The following is a 20,853-nucleotide window of genomic DNA, read 5'->3' on the forward strand; positions in this document are numbered from 1 at the left end:
TATCCCAGTGTGAGGAACTCTATAGATCTTAGCTGGGAGAGGAAAAGGGATTTAGGAAGTTTTATTTAGATTCCATAGTTTTGCGGAATTGACCACTCAGAAGTGGCAGGTGGGGATACGTCTGTCCTATGGGGCTCTAGAACAAATTGAAGAAATTTTCAGCCTGTCTGCCCACACAATATAATTCCACATCTTCTTTGAGCAGATAAGTAACTTCTATAAGAATTTTGTAGATTTTTTTCTTACTAGTAAAACTAAATCTAATTCTCTTTTCAGATGGCCATTCAGTTTGGGATGGTGTGGGTAGAGGCAGAGAGACTGAGCTTCCTGTAAAGTGAAAGCAAACAAGTTTATTCCAAAGAAGATGTAACTGTATGCTAGCTGTTTGCTGAGCGGTTTCTGTATGGTATGAAGTGAAGCCTTAAGGATCAGGAGAACAGACAAGCAAGAGAAAAATGTGCATATTGGTAAAGGTCCAGATAAAGAAAGCCCCTATGAAGAAATAATGATCATTCACCCTGACACAGTTCATCCTATTTAAGCTATGTTGTTATTAGGAAACCATGAATTTCTGTTCCAACTAGTTTGGACAACTTGTCATCATAACATGTTACAAAACAATTGCAGGGAACAGCAATGTCACGATGACTTATGACATTTTTAGCATTTGGAAAAATTAAAACCGTAGTACTTTTGAGAAACAATGTTGAAGGATAGCTGTAATCATAGTTGTCCTTTTTGAACTTATTTAATAATTCAAAACATAATATACTTGAATGAACTCATCCTTTAGGGTTTTTCTCTATGTGGTAAAGTATAGGAATAGAGTTTCATTTTCCTTTCAATATTAAAGTTAGCATTCTTAGTGCTGTTTTTTATTGTTGGTTCACTAAGTCTACTCCATACTGCATGGGATTCAGGGAAAAATACAGCTCCCATTCTAGCAGTTAACAACCTAAGGCACTGTGAACTTCTATTCTATTTCATTGGTGTTGTATTTCTTCAGGGCCACAATTTCCAGAGTTATTTTGACTATTATTTTACGGTGTAAGTGTACTAAATAGAAATGGCAAATCAATAACAAAGCAACCACCTGCACTTATACCCAAAACTCCAACTACAGCTTGACACTTTTGAGATTCAAAAGTTACTTCAATTTTTAATGCCACTCTTTTCCCAACAAATCATGTGTAGGGAAGCTGATAGTGAAGGTAGTATTTGGATAGATGCTTGTGTATTTTAGCATTTAGTTGGTCTAAAGGTGATGTGATGTTTTATCATAGCTACCATCTCTACGTTACCTTGGTTTTGATAGATGTGGTATTAGATTAGCCACACAACAGCTTTCACTTTTTGCTACTCTCTGTCCTCCATTACTTCTCTTGAAAGCTAAGATTCATTCACAGAGAGATAAATTAAATTTGTTAACTATCCTCCATTCTGCTTCTCAACCCCTAGCTTTTATTCAAGGCACATAATTCACCTGTTATCTACACTTGCCATTTATTAGTACTATTAGAACAAGTGTTTAATGATCTAAGTTTGTTATCTGATTGTTCTTTATTGTTCTGACAATTAAATGTCAGCTGCAAATATAGCAAATTTACTGCCACAACAATTCACCAAATCATTTAAGTCTACATAAGTGATTTTCTTTTGCTTTACACCTTTCCCTTCTATTTCACCTGGTCAACTATTTGAATCTCAATAATATTTATTGATCTACCACTATTTCTCGAGATAGGATTATATTATAGGAGATAAGATTTCATTGGTCTAGGGGATATGACACTATCAACCCAAGTTAGCCCATTCTCTGCAACTTAGAGTTTTAGACATTTTACTTCAACACTTAAAGGATATGTGATTTGCCCAGGGTCACACAGCCAGTATGTGTCAGAGCTGGAAAGTGAGCCCTTGACTTTGAGGCCAACTCTGGACCCACCGCACCATCTGTATCTTGTATTAGTGATTTTAAAATATAATTCTTGACCCTAAAATTGCTTATTATTTGATTGGAGAGGCATAATAGATAAATACACAAGATAATCATTTAAAAAGGCATTACATGCTAAAGACCAAATGAATGGTACAGACCACCAGTATTACAGGATTTCAGAGGAAAGGGAGACTATCACTGTGGGCTAGATGACATGACCAAAACAGGTGAGAATTCTTCTGCATCTTAACTATAATGGTAGAGGGCTTGTGAAGATATTCCAGGAACAGAGAACTTATCAGTATAGAACACGGGATAAGTATGACAGGTTTATGGATAAATGAATAGACCAGATGGACAACAAAGGAGGATTCATGCAAGGGAAAAGTGGGAAATTATTGGAGAGGTAAGTAGGGACCTGATAATAGAGGGCCTTTGATACTAGGCAAAAGAGTTTGGATTTTAACCTTTAAATAATTCTTGGTCACTGCAGCGATGGGCATGGAGTATTATCTTTTTTTTAATTTAAAAAAATTAATTGATTTAATTTTTATTTTCAACAATCACTTCCAAGGTTTTGAGTTTTAATTTTCTCCCCCTCCTCCCCACTTCCCTCCCCAAGTAAGCAAGCAATCTGATATGGGCTGTACATATACATTCCTATTAAAGATATTTTCACATTAGCCATGCTGTAAAGAAGAATTAGAACCAAGAAGAGGAACCACAAGAAAGAAGAAACAAAACAAAACAGAACAAAAAAAAAGAGCAAATAGTATGCTTTGATATGCATCCCAATTCCATAGTTTTTTCTCTGGATGTGGATAGCATTTTCATCACGAGACTTTTGGAGATATCTTAGATTCTTGCATTGCTGAAAAGTGCTAAGCCTATCGAAGCTAGTCATCATACAGCATGGTTGTTACGTGTCCTCCGGGTTCTGCTCACTTCACTCAGCATCAGTCCATACAAGTCTTTCCAGGTTTTTCTGAAGTCTGCCTGCTCATCAATTCTTATAGCACAATAGTATTCCATGACATTCATATGGCACAACTTGTTCAGCCATTCCCAATTAATTGGCATTCCCTCAATTTCCAATTCTTTGTCAACACAGAAAGAGCTGCTATGAATAGTTTTGTACATGTGGGACCTTTTCCCATTTGTATGTTTTCTTTGGGATAGCGCCCTAGAAGTGATATTGCTGGGTCAAAGGGTATGCACATTTTTATAGCCATTTGGGCATAGTTCCAAATTGCTTGTGGAATACTATCTTAAGAAGACTGATGTGGTAGTAGTGGCAAGTAGGCCACACTGGGGAAGGGGGAAAGATCACAGCCTGGGAAAACAATTAGAAGACTAAGGAATAAATCTAAGCATAGGCTGATTAAGTCTTAAACCCTGGTTGTAGAAATGAGAATGAAAAAGAAGGAGCAACTAATAACATTATAAGGAATTAACAGGATTTGGTGATTGACTGGATGTGATTTCAGAGAGGGAGGGAGGAAATTAAGTTTTAACTCCTAGAAGATTGAAGGAATTAGAATATTCTTAAAGAAAAATCTCTAGGGTAGGGGGAAGGGATGAAAAAAAAGAAATTTACATAATAATTTTGTTGTGTATTTGAAACAAACAGCAATTGTATATAGTAGATTGCAGTTTCTTATGCAATCATCTTTTTATTGTACTGTTATAGGAATGTTTATTTTATTCCATAAGTTCAAAATAAAATATAAAAGAAAAAACAAAAGCAAAAAACAATAACAAGGCCAGAGGTGGGTTTGAATTTGGGGGAAAAAGAAGTTTTATTTTGTACACAATGAATTGGAAGTGATGATGTATGCAACCTGAATTTGAGGTAGAAGTGCGCAGTTCTTGAACAGTTTCAGTAGGAGTGAAGTTTTTTGAAAGCATATGACTAGAGATGTAACGTAACAGGTGTCTGCAAAAAGGTAATAGTTGAAGCCATATTATTGGATCAGATATCCAAAGGAAAGAGTGAAGGAAGAGACATATGACCAGCAATTTGTTTTGGGCAATATTCACATTCAGGAGAAATGAGGAAAAATTTGATCCTGTGGCCATAAATGAAGAGAATCAAGACAAGACAGAATCATGGAAATTAATGGAAGAGTTAGTGTTAAAAGAACTAGAGGGTTAAAAATTGCAGAACAGGGGACAGCTAAGTGGTACAGTGGATAGAGCACTGGCCCTGGAGTGAGGAGGACCTCAGTTCAAATCTGGCTCAGACATTTACTAGCTGTGTGACCCAGGGCAAGTCACTTAACCCCCATTTTCTCCAAAAAAAAAAAAAGAAAAGAAACTGCATAAAAATTGAGAAACATCCTAGATTTGAAGGGCTTGAAGAGACCTTCTCATAGTTTGGGGGTGTTAAGGAATGAATCAGTGGGTAGTAATGGAAATAGAGAGAATTACAATAGACTTTCATGAAGACTGGTGCTGAAATAATGGAGAAAATAAATGATGGTGATTTGAAGGATTATCAGGGTAAAAAAATATTTTTAGAGAATCTGAGCACATCAAAAGTAGAGATGGGGGGGCAGCTAGGTGGTACAGTAGATAGAGTACCAGCCCTGGATTCAGGAAGACCTGAATTCAAATCTGGCCTCAGACACATAACACTTAGTAGCTGTATGACCCTGGGCAAGTCACTTAACCCCATTGCCTAGCCAAAAAAAAAAGTAGAGATAAAGAAAGTAGAGGAGAGATTAAAGGTAAATGGAGTGAAGTAAAAAAAAAAAAGCAGGAAGGAATGGGAACAAGTATAGAAGGAAGCATTAAATTTGGAAAAGAGAAGGTGCATAATTATTTCCCCCTAAAATATAATTATTTAATTAGAACTACAAATGATTTTAGTTCAACCCATCTCCTTTTATAGATGAGAAAAATAAGACTTAGGTTGTCACTTGTCCCTGTTCATGTGAATAATAAATGGCAAACATTTTAAAATGCTTCCAATTCTTAGGAATCTATGAATATATGGAATTAAAATGAGGTTATCATTATTAATTCTTTTCTCTCTTTCTCTTTGTATTTCTTTCTTTCTCTTGGTGTTTCTCTGTCTCTGTGTCTCTTTCTCTCATAAATCCTTAGTCCTTCCTTTTCTTTTGGCTTTGTTTGCAGACCACAAATGATGGAGATTGGGGGTGGGGACCTATTACATCTGAAGGCAGTCTTCATTTTTGATAGATATTGAGGTGCAGAGAGGTTAAGCAATTTGCCTAAGATGACACAGTCGCTGCACTGCAATACATGAAGCACGTCATCCCAGAATCCAGTTCCTGAAGATCAGTACTTGAGTAAAATGGAAAGCATTTGAACTGACTCAGAAATAAGGTTAGGCCTCCACTGTTATATTTGTGAGAGGCTCTTTGGCATCTGATCTCATCTCAAAAGAACTATTCATGAACACTGTGAATCAGTAGTTCAATGCCAACATTTATATTTGCAAACAGATAATCAGAGAGGGGAAAATGATTAGGAAAGATTTCTTTATTCAGTCCCAAATCTATCTCTCTGCAAATTCCAACCATTTCTCCTAGTTCTGCATTATAGGACCAAGCAGGAAAAAAAAATCCTTCTTCCACAAAACAGATCTTCAAATACTTTCACTCATGTTTTTGTTTTTTATTATGTTTTCTTTACATCACTCTTTAACTGACATATGTTGCCCCTGTGTGAAGTTTGTTTTTGGTAATTCCATTTCTGTTTTCCCCTTCAAAAAAAAAAAAAGGAAAATAATTTTTCACTCACTTTAGCTCTGTCTTCCAAAATATCTCCTTAACAGAACGTCTTGCACATTTTATCAATTTCACATTGGAACACCTTTTGGCCAGACCTGGGCCCTCATGAATTTTAAGACTACATTAACTGAGGGAAATTGTAATGTAGCCTAAAGGCAGTATGAGAGATAAGGAATCAGGCTATCTTGTTCCTTTTCTGTCTTCTGAACTGTCAGTGTCTTTGGAAAAGTCACTCCCTTTTCAATGAATCATTCCCTTCTCGCCCGCCCCCTCCCCCACCCCCCCCAAATTGCTTGCAAATATACACTTATGCACTGAAGCACTGATTGATAGTGTTCATGGGTAGCTCTTTTGAGGTGAGAGGAGATGCCAGGGAGCTTCTCATAGATGTAGCAGTGGAGGCCTAGCCCTATCTCTGGATCAGTTTGTATACTTTCTTATTTTACTCAAGTACTGATCTTCAAAGGACCAGATTCTGTAGTGATGTGCTTCATGTATTATAATGGAGACTATGTGTCATTTTGAGGAAGTAGCTTAACCTCTCTGCACCTCACTATTTATAACAGTAAGATTAAGGGGTTTTAAAGCCCTTCCTATTAAATATCTCCTATGTGCCAGGCACCTACTGTTATCATTCAAGACATATGCCAGTTGAATTAGCAGTTTGTTAAGGATTTTTGTGAAACTTAATGGAATGTTAAAGAGCAAGCTTTAATAACTTGCCCAAAGTCAAATAGTGACCAATGGCAGAGCCAGGACTGGAACACAGTCTACCTTATTCTCTGTCAAATGATGCTTCTACTACGCTGTCTTAGCTCAGTCATTCAATGTATTTTAAGTTAATTCTGTCTTATAACTCATCTTTCTTTATTTTAACAATTAATGATCAGGCTTTAGTACTTCTATAGAGATAGACTGGTAGACATGAAGAAAGGATAGGAAATATACTAAACAGGCTAGCATGGTTTGGGGAGAGAAGAGGAATAGGCTATATTTGAGACCAAGTATTTTCTCCTCTCCACTAAGTACTTTAGATACAGATTATGTACAAAAATGTTTACAGCAGCACTTTTTTTGTGGTGGCAAAAAACTGGAAACTAAGGAGATGAACATCAGTAGAGAAATGGCCGAATAAGTTGTGGTATTTGAATGTGATGGAGTGCTAATGTGCTATAAGAAATAAATGTTTTCAAAGAGATATGCTAAGACACATATTAACTGATGTAGACTAAAGTAAGTAGAACCAGAAGAACAATTTATATAAGAACATTATTATGATAAAAAATTAAGACTTTAATAAACTGACGAAAAAGGAAATGAGCAGAACCAGGAGAACAATTTGTACAATAACAATAATTCTGCAATGATGTACAACTTTGAAAGCTGTAAGAACTATGATCTGTGTGATAACAATCCATGATTTCAAAGGACCAAGGATGAAACATATGATATACTTCTTTAGAGAGAAGGGATATGTATATAGGATACATGTGTTTTGCATATAGCCAATAAGGGAATTTTATTTTGATTGACTATGTCTGTTTGTTACAGGGAATTTGTTTTTCTTTTTCTCTTTTTTTCTCTAGTGGGATGAAAAGTGGGAGGGAGAGATTCTGTTAATTATTTTTAATAAAGAGGTGTGCATGTGTGTAGAGGGCATACATTTGGAATGCTGCATATACTTTTGTATGAAGTCACTATATTTCTCAGTTTTACTTGTTTTATTTTATTACGAGATATCTCTTAATAGGGATAATCTACAAATATTTGTAATGTAAAAACAAAATGTATCAACAAAACTTCAAAATTTAAAAAAAAGACAGTTAAATCCCACTCAGCTGTAAAAAAGAATTCTTTTGGATGCTAAAGTTTCAAATGTACTTCCCAGTGGTAGCTATCAAAACCTTCTTCATGTAGATATATATCCAACTTTGGGAGTAGGAGGCAGAAATAACAAATATAATCACAATGCACAGAGAATTTCCAAATTCCATATTAGTAAATAGTTTCTATTTTATCTTTCTTTTTTTTTAAAGTAGCTAAAAAATTGCAAAACTTTGTTTTAAAATTTCCTTTACTTTTCATTGTTCACCCTCCGATGGAGATGCTTATCAAGAGGCAATCTCCAGAATGTGGACAGGAGAAGAGAAGTACTGAAAGATGAATCATGTGAAAAAAATTGATTTTAAGCCAATATATAATCAAGATTTGGAGGTATATTCATTCAGATTGTCTTTTGTTTTAGAAGATAATTCAACCTCATCATCTCTCACACATTGGAGAAATTTCAACTTGCTTCAATTCAGTTCTATTAAGCAAACATTTATTTACTGAGCTGCAGTTAGGCAGAATATGTAGGGTGTTTCTATACTTGCATGCTTCATGGGCAGCTAGGTGGTGCAGTGGATACAGTGCTGGGTCTGGAGTCAGGAAGACTAATCTTTTTGAGTTCAAATCTGGCCTAAGAAACCTATGAGCTGTATGACCCTGGGCGACTTAACCCTGTTTGCCTCGGTTCCTCAGCTGTAAAATGAACTGGAGAAGGAAATGGAAAACTGCTCCAACATCTCTGCCAAGAAAACTCCGAATTCAGACATGAAGAATCAAACATGACTGAAATGACTGAATGATAAATGCTTGCATGCAGTTAAAGGGTGACTGACCAGAGCATCTACAAATTGAGCTTCAACATGTTAGCCATTATCACTTCCATAATCATCCACAGAGCAATCCTTGATATGTTACTCTCTAGAATAAAACCATGTATGACCAGCCCTATCTTTGTGTCATATAAAATTAGAAGGAAATCATAGTTACTATTTTTTTTAATATACCTCTCAGGTGCATAAACCTTACCTTAAACACTAATTCTCCAACTAGCCCATTCCAAGTACCATCTTCTTGAGGACTCCCATACTTATGATCTGGTGCAACATAAATTTCATAGTTAAAGCCCAGGTAATTAGATAAGGCATCCAGAACATCAATGGAGAAACCTTGGTATTTCTTCGGTTTACCCAAAACATTTTCTGACACCATCACAAATGGTTCTTCCTAAATGAAAAAGAAAAGGAGAATGTTAAGATGAAAATTCTGTGGCCCTGATGAAAAGGCAAGATTTCATTTTCAGAGATTTCAAATGCCACATGATGAATGTCATTTTAATAATTCTATGAACTGAAATCAAGATAGTGATTAATGAATTATTAATGTCATCAGATTGCTAAAGTATTCTTAATCAATTGATTTCATGGATGCAATCATTCCCTGAAAATGTTTATCTAGATTTTACCAAAACACATATTTGAAACAAATATTAGTAAAAGTTCAAAGGCTTATAGTTCAGTCTCTTAGCATCCAAGGACCTTGACAAACACCATAAATTAAGACTTAAAATTTATAAAAATATTTTGTTTATACTCATAAAATTTCTTGTGAGGATATACACACATATCCATTCACACACACACACACACATGCACACATATGTGAAATGTTTTCTAAATATATTTCACTTCAACAGGCTTCTTTCAGCAGAGCAAGAAAATTATATAAGAAGCATATTTTAGGAAAAAATACATGAAAAACATCTTCAGTGGAAATTATTTGCTGGTAATTTGGTCTTCTGCCTGCTTTCACATGCATATATGTATATATATATATATAATATATATATATATATATATATATATTATATATATATATATATATTTTATATATATAAATGTATAAAATATAAAGGTATATATATAAATATATAATATATATATATATTATTGCAGGTGTTATTGCAAAAGTCTATTCTACTCAATTAAGTTTCAAGGTTTAATAACAATTGAAATTTTCAGTAGTGAATGGTTTAAAATGATTTCTAAATTTAAGAAATTACATAAACCTTTACTAATATTTTGACTGTGTCTAAATGATACCAGATCATCTAAATGAACAGTGAAAAATTCAATCAGTCATCTTTTATTCCCTAAGAATGATAAAAAAGATGTTGTCATTTTCCAATATCTGGACATGTCACATTGTGTAGGTAAGATTGACAAAAGTTTCCACTTTTCATCTGACTACTTGGCCATGATATAGGTGAGTTGTGGTCTACTCATTTACAGGACCTAGGATATTAGACATTGAGGCTTATCATTTGGGTTATGTAGGATGAACTGATTAAAGGGTATCTATCTGTCTATCAACTCATTCATTCATTTGCTCATTCAATTCATTCACTTCAAGTTGTTAATTTTTAAATTTTTCATTTTTAGTATCAAATTTTCTTCCTTCCCCCACTCTGCTCCCACCTATTGAGAAGATAAGAAATACAATACATATATGACATATGAAGTCATGCAAAACATATTTTACATTAGTTATGTTGCCAAAAAAAGCAAGAAAAATAAAGTGGAAAAGATCTGCTTCATTCTGCTCTCAAGAGTTTGTCAGTTCTCTCTCTAGAATTGGATAGCATTTTTCATTGTGACACCTTTGGAATTGTCACGGATCGATAAGAGTAGCTAAGTCGTTCACAGTTGATTATTGTTACAATATTGCTGTTATTGTGTATAATGTTCTCCTAGTTCTGCTCACTTCACTTTGATCAGTTCATATAATTCTTCCCAGGTTTTTCCAAAAGTAACCCCTTCATGATTTTTTTTTACAAAATAATATTCTATTACAATCATATATCATAACTTATTCAGCCATTCCCTTTAATTTGCAATTCTTTCCTACCACAAAAAAGAGATGCTATAAAACTTTTTTGGGCATATATAGGTCCTTTTCTTTTCCTTTGACGTCTTTGTGGGTACAGGTATAGTAGTGGTATTTCTGGGTCAAAGGTTATGTACAATCTTATTACCTTTTGGGTGTAGTTCCAAATTGTTCTCCAGAATGGTTGGACCATTTCAGAACTCCACCAATGATGCATTGGTGTCTCTATTTTTCCACATCCTCTCCAGTATTTGTCATTTTCTTTTTCTGTTATGTTAGTCAATCTGATGGGCTGTTTTAATTTGTATTTCTCTATTTATTAGTGATTTAGAGCATTTTTTCATATGGCTATTGATAGCTTTTATTTCTTTTTCTAAAATCTGCCTGTTCATATCCTTTGATCATTTATTAATTGGAGAATGGCTCTCATTTTTATAAATCTGGCACAGTTGCCTATATGAGAAATAAATCATAATAAAAGGCCTTTTAAATATATAACCCTAATACGTAGAATATGTAAATGCTTGTGATTTATAATTTTTGGGACCTCTCCCTTGCTGTATTGCAAGTAATAGCAATATGAAGAAATCTCTCTAACTCATTCCTCTATGTCCAAACTCTCTCCTCTGTACAAGACATATTTTGTACTTTCCTCTAGTAACTTGTGAATGCCCAAAGAAGCCCCATTTCGATGGTTTCCATTTCCACTAGAAGACTGGATTCCATGGTTGTCTCTTCAACTGGTGGAAAAATATGGGCTTTTTAACAACTTGAAAAATTGTGTTAACAAATTATTTCAGGTTAAGGATACTTAATATGGACTCTATGAGTTGTCTCTGTCTCTCTCTTTGGTTATTGTATTTCAATATAATTGTTTCCTTTGTAATCCTGTATATTTTATTTTATTCACCTAAAAACTTTATTCTGATATTGGGTTCATGGACTTCACCAGATTGCCAAAGGGGGTCATGAAACAAAAAAAGGTTAATAGCTCCTGTTTTAGGTAATCTCAATTATCAGAAGGTATTTGCTATTGTAACTAACACAAATCATAGGTCAGAATCAAAGAATTATAGCATTTGGACATTCCTTTTAAATAATTTTATCTAATCACAAGATCAGATATTTGGAGTTAGAAAGAACCTAAGAGAGACTCAGTCTAGTACAAACCTCTCTTTTTACAGATGAGCCAAATGAGTGTCTCAAAGAAGTTGAGCGGTAACTGGTAAACATAGGAATGAAATCCAGGTTCACTGACTGCAAACCCAGCACTTTTCTCATTGTAAGAATTCTAACTGATGTAGAAATCTCCCTATAATCTGTTCAAGCTAAGTTATGTTTCCTGAAGGAAGGAAAATTGTATTTCGATATATGTGCGAAAAGGAATAATATCTCACTCTCTGTTCTGATGTGAGATGCATTAATTTTTAATTTTATTTATGTCTTTTTAGAGAAATTCCTTAAATTTCCTAAAAATATAAAAGAAATGTTGTTTTCTTTTCCAAATTGTCATCTTCACTAAAATGATCAACTTCTAACTCTGAATCCTTAGGCAATGGGAATTCTTTTTCACAGGCCATTTGCCATAATCTAATTCTACCCTTTTGTTAGCTGGATCTCACTATAGGTTTTTTTTTTAAACTAAAAATTCTTATATGAGAAAGCAAGCTAATGGATTATTAAATTATAATCTTTTGTGTTTTATTTTGTGTTAAAATGGGCATTTTTGTAATATAATTTTTATTGGGCAAAAATTGCAAGAATCCACTGATCACCACCTGAAAGAGATCCTAGGAAGAAAACTTAGAGGAATGTCATAGCCAAGTTTCCAAATCCCCAGCTTAAAGAGAAAATGTTGCAAGCAACAAGAACAAACCAATTTAAATACTGCATAAAAACAATCAGATTTCACATGACTTAGCAGCTTCTGCACTAAAAGACTACAGTTCTGGAACATTATATTTTGAAGAGCAAAAGAGCTGGAGTGGTATCCAAGAATAACTTATCCAGCAAAGTTGAGTATAATTCTAAATGAAGAAAAATGGACATTTGATACACTGAAAGACTTTCAGGTATTTGTAACAAAACAAACGAACAAGCAAACATAAAACCCAGAACTCGATGGAAAATGCATTATAAACGATCCAGAAGAAATATAAGGGAATCATTAGACTAATTATAAGGCACTGATAAAGGTTAAAAGTTTTATTTTTAAATGAAAATATTATCAGTATTCTTAAAACAACATTACTAAGGTAGTTCGAAATAACGGTTGCGGCTGAGTTGCGTATGGTGGGATGATTCTAAACAAAATTGGGCAAGAAAAGGCAAAAAGGAGCTCCTAAAAATGGGACATGAAAGGAAGAACTAATACAGAGGAAATAGGTCGGAGTGGAAGGCTGCTAATGTTGGAAACTTACTCTCGTCTGGGTTGAAGAGGAAACAGTGTAAGTCTTGAAGAGGTTTAGAAGTCTTCTGAAATTTTAGAAAGGTGAGAAAACTGGATAATAGGGTAGGGTAGGGGCTTTTAAAAGGGTATATAGAATAAGATTAGGAGGGTGGGGGACAAGATAAGGGAGGGAATTTTAGAGGGTTGGGTAAAATAAAAATTATTCTCCTTTTACTTAGTCTTTTATGTTGTATTTTTAATAACACTTGAGGTTCTGTAAGCATAAAACCTACTTCACACCAAGTGTGTTTCATTAATACAATTAGGATATCCATGCACACATTATGCACATATGCCTATATATTTATAACACAGAAAAAATATAGCAATCAGCAATTAGATCAAAATTATAGGACCAAGAGTTAAAACTTTTCTTTCTTTAGAGGCATAAAGACAAACACTGGGAGAAAAGGAATACTAATCAAATGAACAATGTTCTGCGACGAAGATCTTTCTGTTACATGGACTTTAATAATAATAGCAAGCATGAATATACTACTGTATAGTTCACAAATCACTTTCCATAGATTATTTCATTTGATCATCAAAACTACCCTAAAGGTAAATTGAGGTAAATTTTGGCACAATGAAAGGTGTTAGATTTGGAATAGAGGATATGAGTTTGAATCCTGGTAGTAAACTTTGTGACTTGAGTGGTAGCTATGTACCCTAGGGGCACCTAGGTTGTACAGTGGATAGGGCACTGGACTCAGAGTCAGGAAGACCGGCCTCAGACAGTTATTAGTTGTATGATTCTGGGCAAGTTGCTTAACCTCTGTCTCCCTCTGTTTGTTTCCTCATCTGTAAAATGGGAATAATAATAGCCCCTACCTCCCAGGGTTGTTGTGAGGATGAAATGAAATAATAATTGTAAAGCACATAGTACAGTGCCTGGTAAATAGTAAGTGCTATATAAATAATGTTAGCTACTACTATTAATTCTTAATCTATCTAGTCTTTATTTTCTGTAAAATGGAGTAAGATGAGATCTCTTCTAGATTGAATTCTCTGAGCCTGTGAAGTACCACAGATAGCATTATCCCTATTTTCCAGATAAGACCTGAAGTTGAGAGAGGTTAAATGAATTGCCTTTGGGCTCACAACTACTTAACGTGTGCATGGACTCAAATCTCTTTAATGCTGAGTGCAGCACTCTTTCTACTGTAACAACCTGCTTCTTGACTAAAATGAAGATTTGTTGGTTATTTCCAAAAGCATTCTAAAATAATAGATAGAGTGCTGGGCCTGAAGTCAGGAAGACGAGTTCAATTTCAGCTTCAGATACTTCCTAACTGTGTGACCTTGGGCAAGTCACTTAATCTTTTTTTTTAACCTCAGTTTCTTCACCTGTAAAATGCAGATAATAGCATCTACCTCCCAAGGGTACTGTCAGGATCAAATGGAAAAAAAAATTGTAAAGCCCTTAGCACAGTGCCTGGAACAGAGTAGGTGCTTAACAAATGTTCCTTCCTTCCTTCCTGCAGAGGCAGTTAGGTGGCACAGTGGATAGAGAAACAGATTTAGAGTCAGGAAGATATGAATTCAAATCCTTCCACAGGACATTCACTAGCTGTATGACCCTGGTCTAGTTCCTTAACTTCTCTCAGCTTTATTTTCCTCAGCAACATAATACAGATAATAATTATCCACTTTGCTTTGTAAATCTAAAATTACTATATAAATATTAGCTATTATTATTAATTAATGTTTCTAATCTCCAGCCAGGAGAGTGATCGAATTTACATAAACTAACCTTTTAAAACTTTTCCACTGACTAGATCTGAACAGACCATTAATAGAATGAGACTAAGATGTTGAAAAGCTGTCTAGCAAATGAAAACAAACTGCAGGTTCTTATTTGCTCATCATTTGAATGATAGATTCTCTAAGCCTAAGCCTAAATTCCAGCTACAAATGATGCTTCCTCAAGATGTCTATGGCTTATCAAGTGGCAAAGAAGCTGCAGACCTGCTTGGAAAAAAAAACAAGTTTCAGAAATTAATCATATTCATATTAGTAAGGATTTATTCATATCACTTGCTATTAGCTGCTCATAATTCTGAATTTGTATTCAGCCGCTTAAAAACACACATACAACCTTACTGCTAATTCTCTCACTGATTTCTAACAGTGCTTGAAGCTTGAAGCTTTGAAGCTAACTGCCATTTTTATTATGGATTTTGTAATATTGTTTGCTGGTGAGAGACTCTCACCTCCAAGAAAAAGGAAAGAAATAAACAATCGAAACAACTTTTCATCATCATATGTCACCAGAAGTTAGAGATTTTGATATCCTTTCTTTGCTGACTGTTAAAAATTGTCATTCTTTAAAATTCTGCTTACATACACAGAACTCAAAAGAAATTCAGACAGAAACTGCAGTATTTGACCCCCCCCCAAAAAAAACCTGCTGGGTGATAAAGAGGTTATCTTAATGATCTGAATGAACCTATCTTTTGCTTAATGTCTAGAAATGAAAATAAAAATCCACCATGATATATACAAAATAAGTGACCGATATCCTTTGAGAACAGTATCATCTTTCATAGAACACTCTGAGAACTAGAAACTTTTTCAGAAGGATTTATGTAAAGTAAGGTAATAGGATTGAGAAGATTAGTCATAGTGGGAAGAAAACATATGAAACCGGAAAGTCAGCCAGTATAGTAGAGAGAATGATTGATTTGGAGTCACAGCAAAGCAGTTAAACTCTCTGAGCCTCAGGCATTTAACCCTAAAAAGAAAGGGTTGGACTACATAGCTTCTTGTCTCTGTTCAAGTTCTAAAATCCTGTGAGAACACAATCAGCTGAGATGAAAGGGAACTAGAGAAAGAAAGAAAAAAAGAGAGAAAGAGAGGGAGTGACTATGGAGGATGGTCACTCTGGCAGGGGCTACAGACATTTTTGAAAGGGTTTGAACAGAAAGATATCTTGTGAAAGAAATATTTAGCAAACATTATGTTGAACTTAAAGTCCAACATTTTTCTAATTTTTATTTGCCACACAATAACTATTCATCATAAATGGTAGATAGAGTATTTGCAAGCATTCACTCATCTTAACTTCCTTAAAGCCAAAATTTATTTCAGATGCTTCTATTTTATTAACATTTACAATTTTAATTGAAAAAAAATTGAAACTGATAAGATTAACTCAAAGGAAACAGGTTTGGGTAAATTAGATGTCTGATTTCTGACATGATATCCAATTATGACATTTGTAACATAATGAGATTAGTGAACAAGGAAAACAAGAAAAAATGAGTTTGTAACACATGCAAAAGTAAATATGGGGAACCAACAAACCCCTCCCAAATCATTTTTCTTTTGAATAAGAGAAATAAAGTGAAAATGAAGTGAATCAAATAGTCAGAAATGTACAAGGAACATTTCAATTTTCTTTCCTAGTGTCTTCCCAAGCAGAAGTTTGGGAATCTTTGTCAGGGACCTAGAAGATCTTATAATTCACACACACTATAAATTTCTGAGACTGCTTTCTCAATGAGAACATAAGGCAATTGTGTGTGCTTATTATTCAGCAAAGAATGGCTCCTGAGGGACTTGCCCAAATTCATGTCTGCATGCAAGATGAGATATCAAAAACATGACTTGAGAAATGGCAGATTGTAGCTTGAAGGGAAAGATGGTTATATTAAAAATCATGGAGCCTACAAAAGAAGAACATGAGAAAAGGTGACTTTAGAAAGACAATTTCTTCTTAAAATCTATGCAAGGCAAAAGTAGTGGCTTGTTGGAAATGACAAGTGTCCTCACTAAGAAAGATGGTCCAGTTGATATTTACCGTGGACATTTGTTAAGTGACAATTAATATTAGTGGTAAATATCATCTATAAAGATCAAGGGAAGCTATCACACAAACATTTTAAAATTGGAAAATCATAAGTATGAAAACATATCCATAAAATGATATTATTTCCAGGGAGACTGTAAGAATGTAGTTATTTTTCTTCCATGCATATATAATGCCCATTAAAATAGATTTTAATAATAAGTATTATACCACACAATAGCAGAGAGGTAGTGGGGAGTAGAGAAGTAAGAAGAAAGGAAAAATTTCAAGTTTGTAATTTGCATAGGCAGTGGTAATCACTATTTAGAGGGTATATGATTTATGTGCCCTTGCTTTAGCATGATACTTTATTACATCAATTTTATTATGGGAAACCAAGATTTCAAGTAGTAGACCACATTTCTGAAAGAAGTTCAACACTAGCTCAAGGATATTATCTTTTTCAACTATTCATTAAAGATTCTCTCTCTTAAACTCTTTGTTACAGAACATAAATAAATATTCAGTGAATAGTAAATTTGAAAAGCATAAGAGAACTTTTTTTCTTTCTGAACATTTCTCCTATTATTGTTGGTAATAAACTCTATGAAGCAGGGACTATGCCTTATTTTTGGTGCACTCTCCACAGCCTATAAGGAATGCTCAACAGATATGTACAGAATGAATAACAGCAAAAAAAATTGGTCATCATAAAAATATGAAAGTTATCATTAAATGCCAATCCACTTCAGATTAAATTTAAAAAGGCAAATATCTTCAACAATAACTCAAATGTGATACATATGCCTATGCACATATGTGTACATATATTTGTAATATATCAAAATAAATTTTTAGTTATAGATATTTATACAATTATGACATTCATGTTATATAAGTCCTTCACTAAATATTGATCAAAATAGTGTTTTAATCAAATTCAGTTGTCTCTTGATTAGTAAATAGCTCCTTAGTTAACATGATTTATCTGGAGTTTTCAATTTTCTTTTTCCTTATAGCTTGATTTTAGAAATTTCTCAATACATTAGCCTCCAATTAATGTTAGGAAAAAGAGAAAAAAAAGAAGTTAAATTTCTGCTTGTCATCAATTCAGGTAGCAGATTGGATCAGGAGAAAAAAAGATGAAGATATTGGATAAAATGAGTTCTGTATTCTACCAGATTTCACTGAACCAAGTTATGTCACACCAAATTAGTGAATAAGGAAAACAAGAAAAAACGGTCATATCACTATTTTTCATTTTAAATGTCTAGTAAGCAGAGAAACTGTGCAGAATAGTAGACAGAGAGCTGAATCTAGGAACACCTGGATTTGAGATCTTCCTTAGCTACATACTGGCTATGTCCTGGAGAAGAAAAACTCAGCAGTGTTCTAGGCAACATCTAAGATGCTAAGTAGCAGACAAGGTTCTTATCTGTGTTTGTAGAGGAGCTTCCCTTTCCAGGAGTTCCTGATACCAATAATATCACAGGTTTGGTTCCTACCACCTATTGCTATGATTCATATGTATTCATAGGGGATAAGGACTTGGAACTATGACTTCATTGGTATAGAAATCTCTCAGATGATGGAAACACCTCTACCAGTGAAAGCTGTCACCTCTAAACTTAGTCTTAGACAGTTGCTGAGAATGCTGAGGGGTTGTGACTTGCCCAGGGTCACAAAGGCAGTGTATGTCCCAAGGGGCAAATACAATATGCATCATGCTTCTGGTTTTTGAAGATATTTTCTCTTTTTATATATTCAAAATAAAATTATTATGGTCACATATATCATGGTAATATTAATATCATGAAAGTATTTCTCATTGAAATCTATGGAAGCTGTTTCCTATGGTCCATATCGCTTGGGAATTTCCAATTCAAAACAATCTTCAGTGAGAATTTGTCACATGACCAAACAATGCAAAAGATACAGAATTTGACCAGTCTAAACCTTCTCAGGGACATTTAGTGACAAGACCTTTTCTTGTATATTTCATTTTTTAATTCTTAAATCTAATTTTTTTTTTTTTGCTAGGCAATAGGGTTAAGTGACTTGCCTGGGGTCACACAGCTAGTAAGTGTCAAGTGTCTGGTCTGAGACTAGATTTGAACTCAGGTCCTCCTGACTCTAGGGCCAGTGCTCTATCCACTGTGCCACCTAAGGTCCCCTCTTGTATATTTTATTTCCACACTATCATTTCCTTATTGTTAGTCTTTACCATATGAGATGTTATAATTTTTGAAAAATGATGTTTTATTAAAAGCAATATTGAACACAATTTGTTGTTGTTCAGTTTTGTCCAACTCTTCTTGACTCCACGACCATAGCATGCCAATACTGGCCATAGGGTTTTCTTGGCAAAGATGTTAGAATGTTTTGCCATTTCCTTCTCCACTGGATTAAGGCAAACAGAGGTTAATTGATTTTCCCAGGATTACATAGCTTGTAACTATCAAGCTGGATTTAAACTCAGGTTTTCCTGACTCTACCTACTGGGCCATCTAGCTGCGTCTTGAATATAATTAAATTTGTTTATTTACTCTACACATTTAATCTTATCACATAAAGCATTGTTAAAACTTTTCAGGGACTTCTACTAAATCTCCATTAGGATTTTGTACATTAGCCTTATGAGAGACGATTGTGAAAAATGGTATTTTAGGACTTAGAAGAGCCTAGATCCCCTACAAACAACCCAACAAAATTCTAAAATTCTATAAGACATAATGATACAAAGAAAATCAAAGAAAATCAGCCAAAGATTCTTCCACACAATCTAGGACTAGACAAAAATATTTCTTGAATCCTGTGGAAACCCTAACCAGACAAGCCAGAGAATGCCAAGTAGCCCAGGGCCAGGGCCAAGGGAAGACCAATGTCCAGCTCAGTAAGAGTGAACCAAGACATCTCACCCTTATCCTCAGAAGGACAAGAGGCTAAACCTGAGGATAAATTGGTGAGGGACAATCCAGAGGCCAAATACATATGGATTATAGGAGATGGGAGACAGACAAGCACCCAGTATAGTGAAGGGGTGACCCAGGGATCATATTCCCATGCATGGTAGGAAACAAACCAAACTAGAACCTAAGAAACTCAAAACAGATATCTGCCACCTAGCTCATCAGCTAGGCAGTCATAACTGAATCCAGCATCAATGCAGTTTCAGTCTAATCCATCACTGGGGGAAAGGGACAGTTCCTTCAGAGGTGGGGCCTACACTTAGCCAGTGAATTTAAGATCAAGCAGGGCTTATCTATCTCATCCAGGTATACAGGAGCACAGTTTGACCCAAGCATGATTCTCTAATACAGAAACTGAGGCTGGAGATATGAGTAAGTAGGGGGAACATGCCAAACACAATGAAGAAATATTTGACTGAAAGAAGTCCAACAGTAAAACCAGAAAAGAGTAAATATGCAAATGCATATAGAGACACAGAGGAAAGAATGTTTTGGGCACAAAGATTAGAATACCTGGAAGAAATGAAACAAGAGATACAATAAGATATAATTAGTTAGAAAAAAAATGGCAAGGAGAATTAACACCTTAGAAGAGATGGCAATAAACCTTATCCAAGAATTAAATAACCTGAAAATTAGAATTGGCCCAAACAGAAAACAGTGGCTTCATGAAGAGACAAAAAGTATTAAAATCAAATTATTGGGAAAAACCCCCCAATGAGATTATGTATGAGGAAAAGCCACTGAACTAGAAAACAGGTCAAGGAAAGATGGTCTAAGAATTATCACACTACCTAAAAATCAGGAGTAAAAAAAGTATGCATACTATATTTCAAGAAGTACAATTTAGAGCTATGACCAAAGGAAAAAAAAATCAAAATAGAAAGAAAGCCTTTGTCACCTCCTAAGAGAGGGAAATTAAAACTCCCAGGAGCATCATAGCAAAAATACAGAGCTTAAAAGACAACAACAATAAGAGTTTAAGTACCAAAGTGATCATATTAATAACAGAATGAATCCTCATATCTATTCCAGTTAAGTTGTTGGCATGGTACTGAAGCATTATAATACTTTATCCTGTTTTAAAATATTATTTTTATTCTTTTAAACAAATGCTATGAAACCTTTGTTTATTTTCAAGTACTGCAGATCTCTTATCCACTAGAAATTAAAAGATATTCAAGTTGATGAATACTTGATGCAGGACATTAGTAACACTGAAAAGCGCAATGAGT

General features: G+C 34.4%; 1 protein-coding gene across 2 annotated transcripts in view; it reads right to left on the bottom strand.

Moving 5' to 3' along the window:
- GRID2 (glutamate ionotropic receptor delta type subunit 2) overlaps positions 1-20,853 on the bottom strand; it is a 1,695,829-nt gene that overhangs the window by 375,501 nt on the left and 1,299,475 nt on the right. For both annotated transcript variants that reach the window (XM_021008407.2, XM_021008405.2), the window contains exon 10: positions 8,554-8,751. In XM_021008407.2, coding sequence (XP_020864066.1) covers positions 8,554-8,751 — 198 coding nt within the window. The remainder of the gene's footprint in view (positions 1-8,553; positions 8,752-20,853) is intronic.

The sequence above is a fragment of the Phascolarctos cinereus genome, unplaced genomic scaffold (assembly GCF_003287225.1).
Source record: "Phascolarctos cinereus isolate Bilbo 61053 unplaced genomic scaffold, phaCin_HiC Scaffold_9;HRSCAF=440, whole genome shotgun sequence".
In the NCBI taxonomy this organism is placed as follows: Eukaryota; Metazoa; Chordata; class Mammalia; order Diprotodontia; family Phascolarctidae; genus Phascolarctos; species Phascolarctos cinereus.